General features: G+C 47.9%; 1 protein-coding gene across 3 annotated transcripts in view; it reads right to left on the bottom strand.

Annotated features, from left to right (window-relative positions):
- Nucleotides 1-230: 230 nt before the first annotated feature.
- MACROD2 (mono-ADP ribosylhydrolase 2) overlaps nt 231-16144 on the bottom strand; it is an 854218-nt gene continuing 838304 nt past the window's right edge. For all 3 annotated transcript variants that reach the window (XM_068675719.1, XM_068675720.1, XM_068675721.1), the window contains 3 exons: nt 8211-8294; nt 2343-2411; nt 231-494 (listed from right to left, as the gene is read on the bottom strand). In XM_068675719.1, coding sequence (XP_068531820.1) covers nt 2350-2411; nt 8211-8294 — 146 coding nt within the window. In that variant the 3' untranslated portion in view covers nt 231-494; nt 2343-2349. The remainder of the gene's footprint in view (nt 495-2342; nt 2412-8210; nt 8295-16144) is intronic.

Below are 16144 nucleotides of genomic sequence, written 5' to 3'. Positions count from 1 at the left end.
GCCTGGGATGATCACACTGCAGCGGTCTGTGTTCTCAAAGTAAACCTCCATTTGTATCCTAGGGATTGGTTTAATAAAGGGGTGGGGCAGGGCAGAAATAGACACACAACACCACCTGCAGAGGGTATCACAACCAGGACAGAAGATAAGGATGCTAGAAAAGGACTGGGCCTGGAGACAGGCCAACGAAATGACGGAGGGGAAAAGAGACCCAGTACGGACACAGGGACTTGTTGTTCAGAAGAAACTGTTGTAATTGCAGGGATAGTTGCAAAACAGCATTAGACCTGGGAAGTTGTGTTTCTTTCCAACAGGTTTACAGAACAAAACGCGATGAAGGACAAAGAGAAATTAAAGCAGAGTCACTCCCCAAAGCTCCCTCCCTCCCAACCCGCGGAGCACCTCCGCGTGCTCTTTTCTGCCAAGGACGATGCCGTAGGGTGTCAGCGCCTGCCCTTCGGGTTTTGTCTGGTCTCTCATCTCCTGCATCCTTCCTGTTCATCACAGCAGACAATAGAGAAAGAAAGAAAAAAGGCATCAGTTAGCAAGGCTGCATGGGACCCACATCTCATCTTTCTAGCGCGGCAGCCTAGCATTCTGCTATCCACCATGTACAGAGTATGCAGTATGTACATGTACCTAACAACTACAGTTCCCCCTGCAGCATCTCTTGTTGGCACAGCCCCTCTCTCTCCCACCAAGGGAGACCCAGCCAGCTTGGTGCCTGTTTTGGCAGTACTGTGACCTACGGTCTGTAGCCTGCATCTATTCCGTGACCTGCCAGAATATGTCCCCTCCTTCGCTTGCAGCGTATCACACCAGCTTGCTGGCTGGGCTTGGCTGACCTTCTGATTCCTGTGCCAGAGCTCAGTCCTGGTATTATTTGGGGAACTGGGGCCTCCTCCTGCCATCCACATTTATTCACTTGTGAGTTCAAGGCAATAATTTGCCTCCACGAGGATGAGGCAGAAAGCGTCAGTGAGGCTTTTTTTTGTCCACACGAGCCATTGCCCATCTGCTGTTTCCTGCCTTTTTCAAGAAGGAAAGCTGCCTGTTTTTCCTGGGCTGTGTGCGGAGTGACTTTTCCTGCTCCAGAGTACCCTTTCTTTACTTTCCTCTCCCCTGCTTCCTCATCACCAGCTCTCTAACAAAAACCAGAAGATACTTTTTTCTTCAGTCAATGCAAGGGTATTACCCTTTCAATGCATTTTTAACAGTGAAGATTTCATTGGTTTCTTGTCCTCCCTAACAGACCATGCAAACAGAGGCTCAGGAAGGGGGAAGGAAGAGCTGCAGAAGCTGTATTTTAATTGTGAGTGCGCCTTCTCGTTTTGCCTCTGAACGTTTCCACAGCGACCCCGTCGGCTGCATTTCTCGCTCTGGCGGTACGGTGGCACGCTGTCAAAACGCTGACAAGGACAAGGGGGTAGGCTCGCTAATAAGGCCTTCTATTTCAAATCTCACTGAGACGGCTGCCATTGTAGCAAAGCTTCTATATCAGGTCCTGAGCTACATGAAATCCTATTCCGAACATAAATAACACGCCTCATTGTATACGACTTCGGCAGCTCGCCGTTGCCCTGCACTGAGGTAGGGTTGTGTATGAACACTTGGAAATTCTAATTTTGAGGGAGAAATCACAACCGCTTCTGGTAGTTGAGGGTGCACCTGGGACTTGAACAGTGAGGTGTGCCCTCACAGCTCTTTTTTACTTAAGGGCGAGGCCATTTACACCCGTGACAAATCTCAGGGCGGTGATATCCACTGTAGCATGCTCTTGTGCTAGCACCCACCCGTCATTCAGTGCATAAAACAGCAGAGCTTCAAGAATCTGCATGGCTCCAGAGAGCAGCTTGCTACCTTGGCCTCGTTTTTACAGCAGCACAGCTACAAGCCACGTGAAGCATCACAGAGCTGAGGGCAATAAAGCCCTCGTGACGTGAACCTGTTCTTCCCAGAACACAGACTGTACGCAACTGGACTCTGTACCAGCCAGTATAGACTGCCTGTCCTTTTCCTAAGCGATGCCAACAACCATTTGCTCGCTTACTCTTCTCCGTGCTGTCCCGCCTTCCAATAGTCTAGGACCAGGCACTGTCAAAATCCATTACCGCTGCAGAATGCTACTATGATATCTACTTGACAAATCCAACCTACTAGCTATTTTTATCTTTTTGTGCACGAGAAGCCCTGTGAGCCAAATTCTTTCCTTTGGAGCACTATCTTCCTTTTCATTTTTCTTTTTTGGTGAGCTCTAACTTAAATTGCGGTCATTTGCCAAGCAAGCGTTCAAGTAGAACTGGACTGGAAAGCTGGGGGGAAAACAGCAGTAAACACCTTACCTGTTGGTTACGCTTCTGGCACGCTTTCTGTGGGATCCTTCTTGCTCTCACCTTGGCTACTCATTTCAGCTGAAAACAAAACAGGACAGTTGTCACACGCTAGCCACCATACCCATTCGGTTTATCCCATTGCATAATAACCCCTCCTAGCCCCAAGTTTCACTCCGGCACCTAGTGGAGGTGCCCAGCTCAAGAGCTTACTGACCCTCCTTGGTCTCTGCAGGCCACCGACAGAGACACAGGACCCTCCAAAGGGCAATTTAGAGTTTTGCCAGGAAATGCAGACTCAACCCTTGCCCGTCGCTGCTGCCATGTCACCGTGCTGCAGCAAGGGGGTTGTACAGATGCGCGATTGTTTCTTTGGCATCTGAGAGGGAGATTTTTCACATCGGCCATGCTAACGAGGCCTGCGGATCCCTCAGCTCCCCTGCACAAGGAGCAAAAAAAGAAGGATTCCCTATGTGGAGCCTTCGGCCGAGATAGCAAAGCCTTTGATTTGAATGTCCGCGGGCTTTTGACAACGTCCCCAGCGGGATGCGGACCACGCCGTGGGCCAGATGTGGATCCATCTCTAATTACAGAGAAGCTGCCTCTGCCTCCGGCTGTTCTTGAACTGCAGACAGCAGGAGCCTGGGAGAGCAGACAGGGGCAACCGCATCATCTTCCTACACATACTCATTTACTCGCCTACGAACAGTTTACACAGACAACCTTCTATTTCCGTATAGAAGTACTGAAATGTGAGAAGGCTTAAGTCAATTTCAGTACAATCTTTGTCCAAAACTACATCTACATGATCTGGCATGTCAGATCGGTCCTCGCTAGGCTACGTATACGTACAAGAGGGCTCCTTCAGCACGTGCATTTTCAGAAGGAACATTTGGTATTTGTTCTGGAATGAACTCAATCAAGGTCATTTGCTGTTGTTTTCTGTTTTTAACTTTGCTTGATGATGTGGCCTCAGCTGTGGATTACGAGTCGTTTGATGTGGGGGTCAGGGAAAACCCTCACACCTGAATAGAAGATTCGGAAACTAAGAGGAGGCAAGGGGAAGCAAAGGGCCAACAGTTAGGAGCTACTTCCAGCCAGGTGGTATGACCTCTTCCCAAACTGATATCCTATCAACACACCTGTTAGGACTTTGATTGATTACTTGTAAATTATTCATTATCCGTACGCAGAACGTATCCTGCTTCCTGGATGGATGGAGCAAATAACAAGGAAAGCATCCACTCCAGATTGGGGAGCTCTGCCACACATCACATCGAACGAGGTCGCGTTCCTCCTATGTGTCTGCATGGCAAAGGCCAGATACTTAATAAAAAATCCTTACGGGAAGGCCGCTGCACACCGATGACAGCAGCCTTTCTCAGCCTTATTAAGTCGGCTGGTTTCTCCGGCTTGGTTTTCTGACAGTGCCATCAGGCTTTGCTCATGTTTCTCCAAGATCTTTCTCAAAACACAAGCTTCCTTTGCAACCCGAGGCAAAGCTCTGCTGGCACGCTGAACGAGCACACCTCCTTCCCACCTTTTCCCATTCTACAGGGATGAGCAGCTGGCCCCACTGCTGCAGACAGCACATTGCATTGACGTTGGTGAGTCGGAAACCGCTCAGGACCTCTCTGAGGGTGACACAAATGCCCAGTGGAGCCCTGGAGAAGCCCTCACACCTACAGGCAGTGGGAGGGCAGGAGGAAGCACTGAGTCCCACTGTTCCATGACAGAAACCACAGCTGGGCATCCCATAAGGCCAGTCCTGAAAGAAACCAGCGTGTGCACTCACCGGTGCCTTACTGCCAACATGTTTCTCTATCAGCTTTTCTTTACACGTCACTGACTGAACCCAGCTCCCCACACGAACGCCAATAGGGACAGGAAGATCTAACTGAAGGCTAGATATGTCACTACGATGCTTCCAACATAATCCTTTATGGTTAGGCCAAAACCAACACAGCCGTGAAGAGCCTGCCCTGAGGGCAGATGGAAGGACCGCCACTGGGTACGAAGGGCTGTGACTTGCCACCCACGCTGCCTCCCGGCAGGTTAGCCCTGGCGCGCTACGCTCGATCACGTCGCAAGCCCACAGTGCCCTTCTTACTGCTTCCCCAACATTTTTAGAGGTGCTGAACGGCCCCCTCATGTCAACAGTCTTCTGTGCCGACAGTGATGTGCTACAGTGGCCACCAGCTCAGCCAGGTGCTCCAGCTCCAGGAGGCTGCCCACCACCTACACTCAGTTTTACCTGCTGCCCCTTCCGCACCTTTGTGCAGGGCTTGCTACAGCAGGAGCAGACATTTCCGTGTGATGGAAACGGACATCTCTCTGCACTCCTATCTGTTCTCTGATTCAATTCTTGCCTGCAGGGGAGGGCCTGTCTGCTTTTCCTCCCTCCATCCATCAAGCTGCTTAACAGCTCTCAAGCGAAGCCTGGGGAATGGCTTCCCCTCAAAAGCAAGCAAGCTCCCTGCAAGAGGACAATAAAATACCCGGGCACATGGCTTGCACTCGCCAGAGCCCGGCAGCTGAAGGGGTGGATGTGCTTTTGCAGCATCCCGCCTCTACCCTGTGGGACAACTACGTGCTTAAAGGTCAGGTAGCTGGGCATCACAGTGCGGCATCTAAGCAGAGGAGACGGGTAAATGGGAGACTGGAAAACTAAGCATAGAGTCATCCAGGAGAGACAGCCTGTTTCCCCCCAGAGGACATTACCCTGTAGACCCAGGCAGCAGAGGACAAAAAGTATGATTGTGTTGATTTAAATAGGAGCTCTGTCAGACTCTTGCAAACATAACCTCTTTCTTCAGCTGCTTCCTAAACAATGTTTCCCTTTCCACCTATATAGCTCTGCGATAGCACGTTCAGCTGTAACTCCCGACTGCTCAGGAAAGCAAATTACCTATTTTGAATTGAACCTGCTGTGCCGCGATGAAAGCTGTGCACCTGTTTACTCGGTGGTTACCTTTTCCTTGGGTACTGCATCTACAACAGAAATGCGTGGCGGCGTTAGCTGCTGAGATCTTGATTTTGTATCGCTCCTGTCAGCCACGGAAGGTCGGGGTGCTGGTGCCGAGCTCATCGGCTCGTGGCGGCTTAAGAAACAAGCTCAAGTTTTGGGTTTGACGCCTCTTTTGAGCTCACTGCCTCATTTTCTTTTCTCCTATTGTGTCAGCAAGTCAAGACGCAGTGCTCCGCAGGCTCAGGATAAAAAAGGCAAGCAAGGAACTCCATTATTAAAGGAGTAAAGAGCTCGAGCCACCTAATAGCAGCTGGAAATTAACAGCTACCTTAGTAATCTTCACAGCTCTGGTGGAAGAGAAAAAATTGCCCATTCACAGAGAAACACCACCTGGGAAACCCATCGCCAATGGTGGGTTTTGTCGTTGTTAAAAATACTAACTGGCAACTCTGTCCTGGGTACAAGAAATTTAATTACCAGGGATCTTTGCTGCAGTTGCCGACAGCAACCTGTATGTTGGCAACAGGGCCCTGCATCTCTGTCTCTCTGTGCCCACTCAGGCTGACGTGCACCCCCGGCCCTGGCCCATCAGGCAGCTTTCCCAACGGACAATCACAGCCAACTTTCTGAGACCATGAATTTCTGAAATATATCGCCACATTACATTACATCCCTGCTCGCTAGGTGGACCAACGCTGAGATCTAGCTAATCTCTCTAAATGCTGCATCTATGGAGTGCTTTGTCCTGTGACACAGAACACGGGATTGAAAAACAGAGCTGGGCTGCCAGGGGGCACCCGGTGATTTGCTCTTGGGCTTTCAGCTGCGGAGCGATGAGCTGAGAAGGGGTCCAGAGGAAAAACAGGCAGTTTACATAACAACAACTGTCAAAGGGAAACTTACTAGGTTTTGTAAATGTTCCCTGTCCATTTATAAATGTGGGGGCTTTTACAGTGAAACTTGACGCTTCAGATAAAGCGTGAGGAGTTTGATCTTTCCTCCATTTTTTTTTATTTTTTATTTTTTATTTTTACCACGCAATAGTTTTTTGAATGTGTACTGTATGACCACATGAAAAACAACCTTCTGTTACCATCCCAAGAGCGAGTTAAGTTGTGGAGGAGTGAAGGCTTCCCTTGAGAGCAGAGTACTTTTCTGCAGCTTGAGTAAACACACTTTTCCCATCATTTCATGTAACAGGAAGTTTGCAGAAAAGTTACAGGATGAGCTATGTGTAGAAGACCTTATGAGATGAGCGAGAATGGAAATAAAGAAACCTACAAAGATCGGCACTTCAGAAGCCATCTGCTGACCCCACTGTGCTGCGCTGCAGCGTGCATCACGATAGCTGTGCCATCGCTCCTCTTTCCAGCGGGAAATTCCTACAGACACTCCTCTGATAAATCTGAATTTGTTTTCTGTAAGTAGCTCCTGCCACTCCAGGGATCAGAAATTAAAGCAACATAACGCGACTACAGATTTTTTGGCAGGTCTGTTATGGGGGGATGAGGAGAGAAGGCTGTTTTGGCTTTATTTGGCACGCTTACTATCGAAAGCATAATCTCCACTATTTACAAAACAAATGCAACAAAACCCATTAGGCATGCTTCCATTCTCTAAAATCGCAAAAGCTCCTCTACAGCCAGTATCAGCATCGGCCACCAGTTCAAATGCTGCAGCATGATCTGACAGCAGAGAAAGGAAATCAGCATTCAGTTCTTTGAATAATCGCTATCACATTCCTATAGTCGTATTTCTAACTTGGAGATCTAAAAAAGTACACTTTGAATTGTTATTACGTAAATGCCAAAGAGTTTCAAGGGTGGATTTGGAATCAGTCTTCACTACAGACAGGGGACTACTCTGGGATAACTAAGAAGATGGTGACTGGAAAGCCCAATTCTGAGAACACTGCTTTTTGGAGTCCCCAAAGAGCACCCAAAGAGTTCCTGATGTAGTTCTGTTCAGCTATAGGAGTGCATCTATGAGGGTGGTAAATTTTTGGCCTCACCAAAGTCTAAGCACCGGGGCTTTGATCCCGTCCAGAAAGAGCACAGAAGGCCTTTTTCTTGTTTATATGCTGATGGGCTGGAGCAGGGTCCCGGTACTCAGCCAGGCAGCTAGGTCACCCGCTTACTGAAGGTGTCAACCAGAACAACTTCATCAAGCTCCAAGTCGGGAGACTCGGGCTGCTAATGTTCATAAATCCAAGCAGAACCACTGCTGGGTTCTATGACAAAATCGTCATAGTACTGTTAGCAGTACATGCTCTAGGGAGAGAACTTCTCTTTTCTACCAGCCCAAGCTACGCTGGGACTCCAAGGAAGAAGAGAAAGGAAGTCAGCTCAGAGCTGGATGGAGCCTGATGCCTATTAGAGGTCAGCACATGAGTTCTCACTCCTACCCCCTTGACAGAGAGAGACACTAGCTCAGAAATTTTCAGAACTATTCCTTTCTGACTGCTCTCCAAAACCAGATACATCCTGGCCAAAACAACCTGTGAAACAAAATTCTTGCAGGCCTAAACTACTGTTGAGTTACAAGGCAGGCAGATTGAATATACCAACTGACCGGATAAACAGAGTCAATTAGCAAGGTGGGGGTATGGCACCGAAAGGTACTTCCACCAGACTTCCAAGAAGTCCCGGGGACTCCGTTTCATGAGAAACATACTCTGCTGTGTCTTGATGGGACACTCGGAACATGGCTCCAGACATCAGAGACCTAACTGGCATCATTGCATGAACTTGCATAAGTCTCTTAACAGGTGACAGTAGACATCACATAAGCTCCCAGAGGACTCGGTGGAAGGCATTGTAAACCTCTTATTTTGAGGAGAAATGTACAGACAAATGCTAGAAAGCTATGCTACATGTTCACTTTAGGACAACTAAACTATTAGAACAACTTACCATCATTACTTGAAGCTTCTGCTGCTTCGCATGTGAGTTCAACTTTCATTGGCTCTGCAGAAGTTTCCTCCTCCTCTTGCATCCCTGTAAGACAAGCCAAAGGAGAAAATATTATACTTAAGTACATAATAAAATAATTCTCACCTTCGCCAAGTGTGTGCGTATTTTTTTTTTCTTTCTCTCTCTCTCTCCCGGCATGCTCTTATCTTTGCAGACTCTGCTGCTGCATTGAGGCAGCTGTTAAGGAAAAGGGCAGAGGATATAGGGGGAGGAACATGGTTTGAAAATAATTGATCGAATATTTGCAGTTGTCTGCACCCGTTCCTAAATAGCAAACCCCATCACAGTGCGGGCTTCTGCCTCCCTGCCATCCTTTCCCTCATCATTTTCGAAGGAGCTCTTTGCTCATAAACAGCTATATGTGATGGGGACCTAATCACACTCAAGTTTCCCTAGCCAGCAGAATAAAAATAGATACTGTGAGAGTTCAAATACACTGGTGATCAGATGCAAAATAGAATTTGAATGTAGGAAAATGCATTTTATTGCTGAACCTCAACATTTTTATCTCTTCTGCCTCAGGCTTACCTGGAAACTTAGATTCAATCTCCTAACAATATTTGAAATGAAGGGAAAAAAAATGTTTTTTGCAGTTTCATACACAGTTCTCCTCATGCTCTGCTATTCAGAGCACTCAGAAGCCTGTTTTTCGTTGATTTCCACCAGGGTGCTTCTTGACTTTTGCAGCCACCGTAAGCCTGTTGCACCTATCCCGCGGTTCAACGCCAGGATGTCAAGCTGCTGGTTGCTTAGCAATCGAGCCGTTCAGGCTGCTCTTACGAGACAGCCAAGCGTAGCAATGACTGGAATGTTTCATAAACGCTTTCCTTTTGAGCACAAACCATTTACCACCTCAGTAACAGATATAAAACAAAGTCCCACATTCAAAGTCTGTCCCTTTCCTGTACAGTTCTACTGTATTTTGTTTTGGTTTTGTATTTTTGTTTGTTTGTTTTGTCCCTAAACACATATTTACCACTGAAGTTTTCCTTCTGATGTACCTGCAAGCCGACACACCTTGATGGAGCCGGTAGTCTCCCCCACGCTCCCTGTGACAGCAAGGCTCTCACAGGCAACTTCCAGCATGCTCCTGAAGTTCTATTAAGCATGAAAATGCTGAAACAAAGAGCCAGCAAATACAGAAACCAACAAAAATCAGCCACCAGAAAGCTTGGTTCACCGTTTCAGTGAATGTGGGGGAAAGGGCGATGGATGACTTTACAGTCGGAGAGATGTCACTCATCCTTTCAGTAGATCTTAGTTGTATGGGAGAAGCCCTTTGGTGGGTCGTCATACCACCAGTTTCACCTCTTCCTCACTGGTGTAAGTCACCGCCCCGCACAGACACACAAAATGCCTGAAAATGCCTGCGATGGTGAACTTGGCACGTCAGCAAATGCCGGTGATGGCCACTTCACGCGCACGTCAGATCCCTGATGCTCCTCCCAGGAACTGAGGAGAACGAGCTTGGTTTTCTCCTGAGGTTTCTCACACAACAAGAAGCCCATCGCTCTTCTTTGCTCGTGCAGAGGGTAAGCCCATGTCACTCCACTGTGGAAGTGTGTACGCACACACCAGGAATTTGCCAAGCACAAGGATGGTAACACTTGAAATCTGCCTGATTCCTTTGAGCAAACTCACCATGAAATCTGGGCAGCCATCAAAGCACTCCTTTTTGAGGAAGCTACTCTGAAAGATCTCATTTGTGCTCCTTTTTGATTAGCTTGGGGAAATAGCTGTACGCAAAACAACATTTGGGGAAAATTACTGCCCCGCCACCAGTGCAGCCCGTGCCGAATGCAGCGTTTCCCACCACGACGCTCAGACGTCTCCTGTGGGGATCCGGGCTTCTCGCTCAGCACCAGCGCACTCCGACTGGCAGCTGATGCCTCTGAATCAGGCTTTGCCTCCTCTCAAACACCGTCTATTAACCAAATAAAGCAGATGTGATGTGACAGGTTGTGTCTGGGCTCCCAGCTCCTCTAACAGCTAGAGATACCGTGGCGGCTGGCAGCTTCTGAAGACGCCTGCACGGAGCTCCCCAGCCCTATCCCAAGATCTCCCATTAACTAGCCGGCATGCCTGGCTGCCCTGCGCTGCCGAAAGGTTTCTCGCTTTCAATTTCAGAAACCTCTCATGCAGCTGACAGGTGCAAAGGATTATTGGCATGATGCTAGCTGAGGACAGAGCCTAATTAAAGCCCCGGCACCTTGAGCACGCATGTGCGTGTTTGGGTGTGCACGTGTGTGCTAATTGGGGCTGCTGCTGCAGGGAGTGGAAGGCATTGAGGGCCCTCAATACCAAAAGCTGAGGCCAGGAAGGGGGCTACAACAGCAGCAGCAGATCGGCCAGATGACCTTTCACAAGGTTCAGGGCCACGAACGTTGTCAGAAGAACACTAGTGGCTTGATCTGTGTTTTCCCCTTCCTCCCGAGACCAAGTAGTTGAATTCCCACCCCTTTGGGGACTGGATTATGGCCACATCATGATTTTTATGGCATATGTTGATTGTTGCATATTGTGAGCAAGAACACGATAGCGAGAAACAACATTCAGGGACAAAAAAGGCAGAAGACATTTTAATCCTTAGCAAAACTGAGTACCACTGGGAGCTTTGCAAGGACGTTTGTACACTGTACCAGCTGATCTTAGGGAAGACTTTCAAACTCTTTTAACGTAAACCTTCATCTCTTCCCTTGCTCTTCTTGTGGGTGGGGGGTAGCTGTAGTCTCTACCCTGACACATATGTGGAAAGAGTATGATCCACAAAGCTTCTCCCCTGCCGTGCCATAAAACTGAGCACCTTGCAGAAGCAAGCCTATTTCATAAAAGCAGCAGAATCTGAACCAGACCAGAACCGCCTTGACAGCCAATTTATTCCAGAGGCCTCCCCTGCCCCCCACTGGTTTCGATCGCTGCAGGTTAGAGCACAAACAAGCAAGGTATTTTGGGTCTCTGAGCGGGAGCTGAGCGTTACAGACTCAGAAGAAGCCTGGGAGATACCCCTTTCAATTCCAATTACCATTTCCAATCATGCTCCTGACAGAGCTCATTGCCCCAGCCCTTTGTAGGCTGCCTACAGAACTAGCAAAGCCGTGGGTGACAACTGGATTCTGGTGCAGGTAAGAGTGGCTCCCACCCTTTTTAAACACGCAAGATAAATATTTACTAGGGAGATAGAAATCTCTGTGCTCTTATTTCATCTTTTTTTTCTCCTTTACGGTCACAATCTGTCCACGGTTCCACGTGGCTCCAGCTACCCTGCCACTCTTTCTCTGGGAAGCACAGCTCCCAGTTGAGGTGCAATGCACGACATTAAAATGAAGATGTGTTTGTGGTCTGTTAGCATCAATTCTAAAAGTACCTGACTACAGAGGTCAGATATCTGTTGCTTCTCCATGCTCCTGATAAATTGATAAGTGAAAAGCATAACCCTCCTCCTTTTCCCTCCTCACGAGGCTTATATCTATATTGAGTGATGAAATTGGGCAACGACGTGGGCATAGAAGCTATAATGCAGAGCGATCCATAAAACTCATTTTTGCCCGATCATCAGCAAGGCTTTGCTGTATACTGAGGAGTGCCTTTGTAATCAGGAGAGAGAGGCAGGCTCCTCTCCCAGGTAATTCAAAGCAAAATCCTACCTCAGTCTCTCTAGAATCAATGAATCTCATTCCTGGAAGGTGCCGCAATTGGGTTTCTGCTCTCAGCTGCCCAGCTCCCGGGGGGTTATTTCTCACCATTAGCTGTTGAGGGACCGGGGGAGATCAGGTGCTCTTGGCAGAGCCCAGCCTCCAAGCTGCGCCTTGGCAGCACCCTCCTGCCGGTCCCAAGCAAGGGCTTATCAGATGGGCTTTGAAGCACGAGGCTGGATTTCTGCAATTAGTTCCCAGCCTCTTCTAATGCCAGGGCCGAGCTTTAAGACAAACAGAATATGAGATTTCATGCATGAGTGAGGTGCGCCGGTGCAATCAGCCAACACCAAGATAACTTAAACCTTCACAAATCCCCCATCCTAGACGTCTTGCAACCAGGTGTGAAATCCTTGCCCTAGGACCGTTCTGAACTCTTGAAGAAAAAACCAGTTACCAATAACACAATGGTTCAAGGCTAGGCTATTTTTTTTCCCAGTAAAACGGCACAGTTGTTGCATCTGGAAAACCTCTGCCCAATGGTTTCAGGTAACACCGCAGGATTTCTAACAAAATGCTATCCTGTCCATGGATGACTTGCAGCCGGGGGACATTCATTACATTATTTGCCTAGCAGTTGCTTCTGCTCTGGTTATATACCTTGAAAAAAATCACCTCCGTGGTTACATAATGTGAAAACGACATCGTAGCTATTCTGAGCGATCCAGATTTCCCTGATTCAGAGCCATGAAATACAATTTATTGTTTTTGCATTTAGCTGTAAATATGCTTCCCCTAATTGGGAGACAGTGAGAAAGAGAGGCTCGTTAAAATCTGAATTTCTCTGGCTACAGTGCAAAGGCACCATTTTTCATCCGCAGCCACAAAAATGAAAGACAAAGCTCTTCTGACCCAGAGCTGCATTGTCTGATCTGTCAAAACCGGTTCCATTTCTCTTGCTCTGCAAATAGCCAGGGCTGTTTTTCCCTTCTTCCCAGTCATTTCACTGTAGCCGTTTGCTAATGTTACTGTCAAGCCTTCACGGGCTTTGTTTACTGCGGTATTTTAGTAGCATAAACGCCGCTTCACTTAGGAACTAAGGGGCCTGGTTTGACTCCTATTCACCACCTCCATCTGGCACGAGTGACCCTTTCAGCCAGACCAAATTCTCTCACAAAAAAGATTTATGATCTCTTCATGTATGGCTCTATGTGCAAAACCACCCCCACCTGCTGCTCTCAAGGCTCTAAATCACAGCACTCGTGGCCCATCTTAATTTTGTTATGCTGATGATCGAGGACAGTTTCTCCCTTGCCATCCTTCCACGATGCCCAGGTCAAGTATGAGGTGCGATCAGTGCAGCTTCACAAACAATAAACATCTCCATCTGTTACCTCTGGAATATTTTAGCTTGATCAAAGAACTCCCTGGTAATTAGACACCCTGGAGATGAAAATGAAATCTCGACTGGCTGGGAAGCCAGCTTCACCAGGCTTTGGAAGGAGCTCTGCATCATTTCTTAATGCCACGTGCAGGCTATCAGGATTCACAGCCCCTTCATCATTAAAGGGAGCATTTATCATCCCTTTTGGCATCTTGGCTTTGTCTCCTAGAGTAACCAGTGCTGTGAGGCTCCCTGTCCCTCCAGTGCAGTGTGCATTGTGTCGCCTGTGTGTTTGCGCGTGCATCTGTGCCTAAAGGCATCGCACTGCTTCCAGTCACTGTTCTTTCCAGCTCAAGCTGAACTGCAACTTTTTGAATGCGACTTAAAAGTGTCCTAGATCCACTTATTGCTATCCCCTTCCAGTTCTTTCTTAAACATACTCTTAGGAAATCTCCTTATGCCTCCTTTTCCCTAAAGGTGGAAATGGGAGCGCAGGGAGGATTGTCTCACAGCAATACAGCCCAAAAGACCCTTACAAATTGGGCGTCTCTAAAATCACTAATGCCCATCAGGAGCTCTTTGTATCCTTTGTCTCTCTGCCACAACAGGATAAACCTGCACGCAGCAGGCCCTTGATGAATGCAAGGGCATGTCATTTTAAGAAAAGGCCTTTCTGAGTTTTTACTCTGACAGAAAGGCCACAGTGCTGTTTTCCAGATGCTCTTTCTGTGAAACCTTTCATCAGAGAAGAGCCCTATGGCAGGGAATATCAGAAATGGAGCACCCGGAGGCTTTTATCGCATTCTTCAACTACTGTCTGTTAACCTAACTAAAATGTTGCCCGGTAGTATTCAAACCAGATTACCTGGCCCAAACTGCTTTCAAGGCTCTTGTGCGCTATTTGCCTGACTGAAAATGAGGCAGATAGCATGCTCAGAGGTCTTACAAAAAGTGTAGGTATTCTCAAAACACAGAGGTCTCTAGGAATGATTATTTTCCTTTCTTCCCCATTCTGTCATTTCCCCTGCCACTTCTGACCACTTACCAAAATTCCTGAGTTATGGGGTTCAGTTCCTGATCACCAGCACCCTGATGGTAAAGATGGTGTGAGGAACTGGAGGATCTCTTCACGTAAGCCAGAGGAACCCTCCAGGTCTCCCGAGGCTCAGCTTCCACAGGGGAGAACCAACTTTTGGGCATTTGGAAACATATTTCTGCTCCCTCGGTTATTGGTACAAGCCTGCTGAGCAACCACTGCCTGCCCGAATTATACCAGCACATCCATCCCCATCACACCACACTTTGCCCACCCACCACACACACTGCCAAGCTTCTAGTCTGTCTCCAGATACTCTTGCACAGCAGGTTGAACCCTTCCCTGAGCCACTAATCTGGGGTGAGGGCTCGGATCCTTAATTTTGAAGAGCTGACCCAGGTGCCTGGTATCTTCAGTAGGCCTTGCTTTCCCCTCCATCGCAAACACCTGAACAGCCCACGCTGCCGCTGGATTCTCCATCGGCATGCACCATGCCCCTTCAATCTCCCTTGCCACCTCACGTTCACCATGCTTTCTGAACGTTTCAAATAATCCTGATGCAGCTACAGCAAAGCAAGACTGTGAAAGCAAAGAGGTCCCAGATCTCACAAGCAGGATGGATTTGTCAGAACATGGCGCTATTTATTCCAGAAATGGTACAGAGATTTTCCATTCCCCTCTACAGGAGCCACCCCGACAGAAGAGGTCACATTGATCCTCAGCCTGAGCAGCTGTACCAGAACTAGGCAGGCTTTGGGAGGGGATGGAAGTGATAATTAGAAGAAAGAGAAATCATACAGAATGGGTGGTGAGGCAGAGGGTAAGAGCCTGAGAGGACACAAATAGAGAGTTGCTCGACAACTGGAAGAGACAAAAGTCCCCATCAAACGTTAAAACACTCTCGGACAAGCCACCACATCTTTTACAAAGTCCCCAACCCTGGCTACGACGGCAAGAACAACAGGGTGAACCACGAGCACAGGACAAAAGGAGGCTTTGCCTGAGTGTCTTTTAAAGTGTAGCCAGGGCTGCTCACCCTTACGACCGCAACCATTCATTTCTGGGGGCACTGCTTCTGAAAGAGATTACTGCGGAGTCAAAGAGGAGCCCTGGAAAACACTGCTTGCTTCCTTTTCAAGGAGGCTGCGGCCAAGTATGTGAAAAATGAGCTTCAAAGTGGCAGGGAAGAGCACTGGAAGAGTAAATAAGGAGGGTGTGTGGTTCCACCTGAAAGGCAGCAACAAAATACTGTGTGAGAGAGGAGACTCTTCCCTGTAATTTATCCAACCCGCCTTTTGCAGCTTAAAATGGATGGGATGTTCTCAACAGCCAGAAGTGGCAAGGTTCAAAGTCCTGTTACCGGATGGGACCTCGCAGGCCTGCTGGAATTTGCAAATGTTTTCTGAGGTAAAGATGCAACAGCCAGCATGAGAAAGCGAGGGGGAGGGCAAAGGAAAAAAAAAAAAAAAAAAAAAAAAAGAACAAAGAAGCCCACTTACTAAAACCCTGGGTAACCAGAAGTAGAGTATCCATCGCACCTGGCTGAAACATCTTGCTAGTCAGAAAGAGTACTTCCTTTTCTAAAGGCTCATCAGGTCCCAGCCGAGCACTCTGTTTTCATTTTTATAAATCTGCTAGCTTCCTAGAACCAAGCTGAACAGAATATGAAACTCATTTGCTGGAAAAGAAGTGGTAATTGGCAGCACTCAGTAACAAAGGCCTCACAGGTGATACTCATCATATCTTTTTCCCCTACCAAGACGCATGTTTGGTAATGATCCTTTTTCAAAAACAATTAAAGAACTATACACTGTTTTGTGTG

The sequence above is a fragment of the Anas acuta genome, chromosome 3 (genome assembly GCF_963932015.1).
Source record: "Anas acuta chromosome 3, bAnaAcu1.1, whole genome shotgun sequence".
Classification (NCBI taxonomy): Eukaryota; Metazoa; Chordata; class Aves; order Anseriformes; family Anatidae; genus Anas; species Anas acuta.
The sequence above is the reverse complement of the archived record's forward strand: the minus strand, read 5'-3'. Positions and strand labels throughout refer to the sequence as shown.